Source organism: Crocuta crocuta, unplaced genomic scaffold (assembly GCF_008692635.1).
Source record: "Crocuta crocuta isolate KB4526 unplaced genomic scaffold, BGI_CrCroc_1.0 scaffold7, whole genome shotgun sequence".
NCBI classification, from domain to species: domain Eukaryota; kingdom Metazoa; phylum Chordata; class Mammalia; order Carnivora; family Hyaenidae; genus Crocuta; species Crocuta crocuta.
The window spans coordinates 10816195-10823596 of NW_027531904.1; the positions used below are offsets into that span (position 1 = coordinate 10816195).

General features: G+C 49.9%; 1 protein-coding gene across 2 annotated transcripts in view; it reads left to right on the forward strand.

Moving 5' to 3' along the window:
• The first annotated feature begins 4507 nt into the window (after positions 1-4507).
• Positions 4508-7402, forward strand: part of MTHFS (methenyltetrahydrofolate synthetase) — a 26174-nt gene continuing 23279 nt past the window's right edge. For both annotated transcript variants that reach the window (XM_077774329.1, XM_077774328.1), the window contains exon 1: positions 4508-4769. In XM_077774329.1, coding sequence (XP_077630455.1) covers positions 4562-4769 — 208 coding nt within the window. In that variant the 5' untranslated portion in view covers positions 4508-4561. The remainder of the gene's footprint in view (positions 4770-7402) is intronic.

Genomic DNA, 7402 nt, shown 5'->3' on the forward strand with positions numbered 1-7402 from the left:
CCAGGTCTCCCCCACCCCCCACCCCCGCCACTGGTGCGACGCGCGCATTCAGTGCTTCACATGTTTGGGGGTTTTGTTTGTTGAAAGATTCTATTTATTTCTTTATGTTTAAATACTTATTCTGACGGAGAGTGCCACCCGGGGTAGGGCGGGGGGAGGAGAGGAGGCCCCCAGCAGGCCTCTCACAGGGCTTGACCCCCCCGCCGCAGGAAGTCGGGTCCGTGGCCCCAGCGACTGAGCGCACCCAGGCGCCCCTAGAGATTTTATGTTTCCGTCATCTGTGCACCCAGGGGTGGCCCCGCACCCTGGGACGCACCGCCCCGAGGTCAGGAGGGCACGACAGGCTCCAGAGAGCTTTAGGGACAGCTCGGCGGCAGCAGTTTGGGGGACAGGAGTCGGCGCGGTGAGAATAAAGAGATAAAGGTGAGGGAGCGCCTGGAAAGGAGGGCGGTCACCCCTGATTTCAGAATTCAGAGCTGAGGGCTCAACGTCCCTGAGCAGGGGCCCCTGGGAGTCAGCACAGAATCTGGGGAAAATCAAGACCAGTTCGTCTGCCTGTAGGTTGGAGTTCACAAGTTCCGGTGGGAACAGCAATACAGACCCAGAACCGCGACAGAATGTGGTGACCGCTGGCAGCCGGCATGGAAAGAGAGAAGAGTTGAAAAGCAGACCAGGACCCTCAGTAATAAATACATTTTACGGCCTACAAATACACACATACGTGAAGTGTTTCACAGCCAGTGTTTCACAGTGCTCACTCTATACAGTGAACTGTACTGTAGCTATTTTATTTAGAAGTGCTGATTGTAACCTGCTGTTGATTTTGTGACCAACCAGTGGGTCATGGCCAGAAACATCAACGTGCTGTGATCAGAACAGTGTTCAGCTCTAGTGCATGTTCAGTAAAGGTATTAAATGATGCCTTCTCTCAATAATTTTCTTTTAAGAGGCATACTTATTAAATGACACAGCACCTTTTTTTATAATTTAGAAATTTATCGGAAAGCAATGTATGATAAAGAATTTCAACCTTATGCCATATCTTGACTTCTCAACAAAATAAGATGAGGAAATTCGTGCCCTGTACTCACTTTGTCTTCTGTTCCATCTGCCACTTTCCTCCTTCCTTCCTTCCTTCCTTCCCTCCTTCCTTCCTTCCTTTATTTCTTTTCTTCTTTCTTTCTCTTTTGTTTTGAAGAGAGAAAGAGAGTGAGAGAGTGCAAATTGGGGACAGGGGCAGAGGCGGGAGGGAGAGAGAATCCTAAGCAGGCCCCACACTTAGTGTGGAATATGACGTGGGGCTGGATCCCATGTCCCTGGGATCATGACCTGAGCTGAAATCAAGAGTTGGATGCCCAACCAGCTGAGGGTACCCAGGCACCCTGTATCTGCTAATTTCTGACTCCTGTATCATCTAGTTAAATTGTCAAGTTTTACAATATTTGTATTCTGTTTTATAATTACAGTGAGTCTTGAGCATGTTCTGTGGCTGACTGCCAAATTTGGATTTTAAGTAAATAGTATTTATGATATTTTGGTTATATAGATAGTATTCACTGTAGAACCAAGTTGTATGATTCTATGAAAAGGATACAAAATTCAGTCATGAGATGTCTGTGGCTAGGTGGAGAATGTTTCAAGTATCATTACCAAATTCTCTTTTGTTATGCTCTAAAATTGCTCAAAATCATGACATGCTATTTGGAGTATGCATTTGTAATTTACCTCTGTTTTTTTCAAGGACTTTTTGATTGCCTTTAATTTTCCTTTCTGGCAAAACAGCAATATGCCTTTATCTTATCAGTAGATTCTTCTTCAATTTTTCTGTTAAAATAAATCCATTTTCTTGTTGAAAGCACTCTGTAGCCCCCTGCTCCCTCTGGTCTAGCCCGTTGCACAGCCATTGCCTTGACGTTGCTCTTACCCTACTTCTGAGTTAGGTTCTGTTGCTTGAGCCCAATGTCTTCTTATTGGATTTTTTTTCCTTCCTTCCTTCCTTCCTTCCTTCCTTCCTTCCTTCCTTCCTTCCTTCCATTCTTTTTCTTTCTTTCCATCTTATTAGAGTATATTCTCAAGAAATTTTTTTTTAGAAAATATCTATGGAAGTAAACTTTTAAAGACTTTATACATTATATAATGTCTTTGCCCTCATATTTGATTGACAGTTTCAATTTCAAGTTTAAAAATATTTTTCCTGGGGCACCTGGGTGGCTTAGTCGGTTAAGCGGCCGACTTTCGCTTAGGTCATGATCTCGCGGTTCGTGGGTTCGAGCCCCGCGTCGGGCTCTGTGCTGACAGCTAGCTCAGAGCCTGGAGTCTACTTCGGATTCTGTGTCTTTCTCTCTCTCTGACCCTCCCCTGCTCACGCTCTCTCTGTCTCTCTCGGAAATAAAGAAAACATTAAAAATTTAAAAAAATATATATGTTTTTCCTTGTTCTGCTCAGCACTCATGACCTCTATTCATTCTGGAGACTGGTATCTTTATCTTTTATGGCTTAGATTATCTCTTTTCTTTTGTGTTTGTCTACAATTACTGTTAATCAAATAGTAAAAATCATATATCAATTTTCTGTGTTTCTAACAGTTTTTTCTTTTACTTTCCCTGTTTCTTTTTTTTCCCACTTGAAGACTTTCTCCTGAATTTTATTTTAAATGCTTATTTTTTTTTTTTGAGAAAGAGAGAGAGTGAAGAGTCTGGGAGAGGCAGAGAGAAAGGGAGAGAGAAACCCAACAGGCTCTGTGCTGATGTGGCACTTGAACTCACGAACCGTGAGATCATGACCTGAGTCGAAACCAAGAATTGGACACTTAACCTACTCAGCCACCCAGGCGCCCCTCTCCTGAATTTTTAAATTTTGGTGTTCTTAATTCTAATTTTCAAGTATTATTTCTTAATTCTCTGATTGTTTTCTTTCCATAGCAGCCTGTTGTTATTTGATAGATGTAACTATCTTCTTGAATTTGTCTAAGAGAACTAATTAGAATTTTAAAATTCCCTTTTCTCTAAACTATCTCAGTTTCCTACTGGATGATCTCTGCCTCCCCACCCCCACCCCCACACCCTTCTGTTTTGTGTTTTAGCTTCCTAAGATGTTTGCTGAAACTTTATTATGGGTGCGTATTTATGAATGAGGGTGTGACAGCTCCTGGGGCCCTTCCTTGCCTTTTGTGGTCAATTTGGGAGGAATCGGTCCTGTCTGACCACAGGACGGCCACGTCCTCAGAGTGCTGTGTCTGCTGCTGTTTGTCCAAATAGTGCCCATCTGCTCCGTCTCACAGAAATTAGTCTAGTCACTCTTGTTCTCAGTGCTATAAAGGCTTTCTCTTTTTGTGCTTCTTTACTGTCCTATAAATGAGATTTTAGGAAGTAGGAAAGATAAATGTGTGTGCACAGTCTCACACTGAATTTTAAACGATGTTTATTTCTGCTTATTCAGCTCTTGATGTTTTATATTCTCTTTAAAGAGAACATGATAGACCTTAACTTTCTCAGAAAGTACTTGCTTGCCAGAGCCTCAGGTCTGCCTGTGATCTGGGTTCCACATTTTTCTGTTTGTTTTGTTTTGTTTTGCTTTGCTTTGCCTTATTTCTGGCCTCATAACAGCTTCATGTCTTCTCAGGGAGATGGAGTGAAGTTCCTTCCTTGACGCTGGTCTGCTGTGCTCCCTGTACTGAATTTCTGTGTGCTCCTTTCTGTTAGGAATAACTCAACTTTCTGTACTTATTTCTCTCTTTTTTTTTTTTAATTTTTTATGTTTATTTTTGAGAGAGAGACAGAGTGCACGGGGGGCGGGGGGGGCAGAGAGAGAGGGAAACACAGAATCTGAAGCAGCTCCAGGCTCTGAGCTGTCAGCACAGAGCCCGACGTGGGGCTCGAACTCATGAACCATGAGATCATGACCTGAGCCAAAGTTGGACGCTTAACCGACTGAGCCCCCAGGCGCCCCAACACCCATTTGAACAGAAGAGTTGTAGGTGATGGGACAGAGGTGAACAGAGCTGAGAGAATTACAGGGTGTGTTAGGTTGCACGTGAACTAAGCGTTGTAAGTGCTCTGCAGAAGTCAGGAGAAGCGAGGGCTTGAGTTGGCTTGAATGGGGAGAATTTCGGAGGGGAGAAGCCTGACCGTCCAAGCAGTCGTGGGAGCCAAGGTTCAGAGTTAACTCAAGGCAGAGGCTTGGGATGACCGGAAGTGGCCGCATTAGGTGGCTGGAGGCCGAGCCTAGAATTATCCATACAGACAGCAGGATGGACTACTTTCCATCCCAGCATAGGGCCACAGGGGCAGGAAGCCATCACAGAGGGGGCTGCCAGCTCAGAGCCAAGCACTAGGCTTCAGGACGCAGTACTGTCTGACCACCACCGTCACCCTGCTTTCTTCTGTGGCCTTGGGTTTGGGTAGTTGAAGAAGCTGGAGAAGTGCAAGCTGAGAGAAAAGGGGGAGCTGCTAGACTTTACAAGTGTAATCTTGGAGCAAAAAGGGTAATTGTCATATTCCCCATTTAGGTGCTTGCCCACAGTCAGTATCAGAAGTCGAAAAGAATTTCCGTCTTTCTGAGCATGCAAGACGAGGTGGAGACCGAGGAGATCATCAGGGACATTTTCCGGCAAGGGAAGGCCTGCTTCATCCCGCGGTACGGCTCCCAGGGGAGCCACATGGACATGCTGAGGCTCGCGTCCCCCGACGAGGTTGCGCTGCTTCCCAGGACGCCCTGGAACATTCGCCAGCCTGGAGAGAACGAAGTTCGGGAGGAAGCCTTGTCCACAGGTGCGCGTTGAGGGCACCGGGGCTGGCGCTGAGGCTGCCGTGGGACTGGGTCCCGCCGGCCACGTGCGGCTCGCTTTTCTTATCGGGATGAGCCGCGTGGCGCTTACATGTCAAGACAGCCCTGTTCCCGGGCTCAGGATGAAACACGCTCCGAAAGCGGTTCGGTGCCAGCCGCGATGGGAGGGCGTTCAGGTCTGGTGGCCTCTCCAGACCCTTGCCCTTGTGGTTGAATATACGTTCCCCTGAGTAATGTCGTCACTGCCCACGATTTCCATTCCGGGCCGTGTACCGTTGAGCGCGTTTCCGTTAATGCTGGTAAAGCTCTTACCTCTGCTCTTTGGGCAGCTGCCCGTGGGCACCCCGGCACGGCCCCTTCCAGACCGAATCACGTTCCCCTCTACGCCTTCCCTGGGCGGGGCACCGCGCGGGGTCCCCAGGTCAGCCTTGACTGCCGCCTCCCTCTCACGCCGCTGTGCGGTCTGGTGCCCAGTCCCTGTGGTCGTACCTGCTGACTGCCGCCTGGACGTGCCGCTCCTGCCCAGCCTCGCTGCCTGGACGGCCGCCCCGGCCGCTGGGTTGTCGTGGGAGCCTTCCCGCTGCGCTTGCAGCCCCTCCTCCCGTCAGTGCGCTCTCTGCACCAGAAGTGAAACAAGACTTCTGAAGCGCGGATCTGACCGCTTCTGTCAGTGTCTGTGTGCAGGGTCTCGGTGACTTCCTGCTGCCCTTACGTGGAAGGGAACACTCTTTAACGAGGCTCTTCCCGATTTGCCCTGCGCATCTGTCCGTTTTCACCTCTTTCTCCCCGCCCCCCCCCATAACCCGAGCTCCAGCCCCTCTGAGTATCTCTGCTTCCCAGCCCCACTTTGCCTTCTCTACCACTGGACCTTTACACATGCTCTTCCCTTCCCACAGCCCCCCGGGAGGTTTAATCATCATCAGTCAAAGAGCTGGAAATAAAACCAGCTAAGACTACTAGCTTGTAACGCTGTGGCTCCACCGTGTCTTCAAGGTGTATTTCTAAGACTTGCTCTCAATTTCTGTTCCCTTCCAACGTAACGCCCTGACCTGCAAGGTCAGCAAGATGGGGCTCGTGGTGGGCGGTGGCTATGCACCCTGCTTCCTCAACGCCCCCCACTGTCCCGTCCTGCACTTTGCCAGGCGTTCAGGCAAGGAAGGCCCCCTTCCTTCACGCGCTTGAACAGGGCACACGTCCTGACCAGGCCCCTTGCTAACTGTGGCTGGAAAGGCGGCTCCTCCCCTCCCCTCTGATGGACGTCATGGAGCCGCATCCGTGAGGCGGGGTCTGGAGAGCGCTTGGCACGCAGTCGGTGCCCTATAAGGGCGCTCTTGCTGCTGCTGATGTCGCCTCCGCGAAGACCAGCGGGGCCTTCATCCGAGTTCCCGGGCGCTGGTGCTGGGCTTCTTGGGGCTGTCCCGGGACCGCGGGTCTGTCCCGCGCGGGATGGGATGGACCCTCATTCCACATGCGCCGTTTCCTCTGGGCGAACGCCCAGCGCTCTGAGACCCAGACACGCCTCCTCAGGGGCTGCGGCCTCACCCCTGCCTGCCTCACCCCTGCAGAGCGGGCAGCCTGCCCACTGCCGTTTCCCAGCTCAGTGACGCGTCTGAGGTGCCGCCCAACATTTACTGTCACTAAGGGATGAGCCCAGGTGACAGACTCCCCACATGCGGGACATACTCTGTTTGGGGAAAACAGGTGTTTTTGCCACTTCCTTCACCTTCGTCCTTCTCCTCTGGCCCCTGTGGTTACTCATTCCCGTCTCTTCGTCACTGTAGCATCGTCCTCGCTGGCATATTGTCCACGTGACCTTTCCTCCTGTGAAGCTACGAAAGCGAATGGGCTTATTCTCCCAGGTTTTTATCAACACAAACTGGATTTTTAAATCAGTAATACTCATAATTCAAAGATGTGAATCTGTTCGTGAAGGCACTGTGTTTTCCACATTTGATTATTTTCTTAGTACGTTAATTAAGGACAGTCATTTAAACTCAACTCTAAATTTTCAAGAGTTCATTGTTTGCTGCTGCTCTTAAGCCGTGCCTTCCTTACACTTGATTTCTGTATTTTTGTTAATTTCTTCACCAGGTGGAGAATTCCTTTAAGGATTTTTTTTCAGTGTGGTGTTTCAGAATGCTTATTATCATTATTATTGTCATCATCATCGTTATTATTTGTGGCTGTCTCTGTACAGGTCAGTGGATCCTAGAATGGGGACTGAATTGTTGGGTCACCCGGGTTTTCCCGCTCATAATGCTAGACCAGGGACCGGCGAACATTCTCCGTCAGGTGCCGTGGAGTAAACGTTAGAGGCCATGCGGGGGTCTGGCGGTGGGGTTCGTGGGCTCCTGAAGGCGGTCCTGGCCCCGCCCAGGGGGACGGGCAGGGTGGACACCAGAGGCGAGTGGGTGTTCCGGTGGCCCCGCGCCTCTGCCGGACTCAGCCCAGGTGCGACACACTCGGCCGACTGGGTATCAGCGGCGGCAGGCCTGCTTCCTGAAGTAGCTGCGTGTCCTGCGTGTGGACTTGAACTGTGTCCTGCAGGTGCTGGGCGGCTCTGAGATGCTGTAGCGGGGGCGGGGCGACATGGACAGTCTGTTTTAAAAAGATTGTT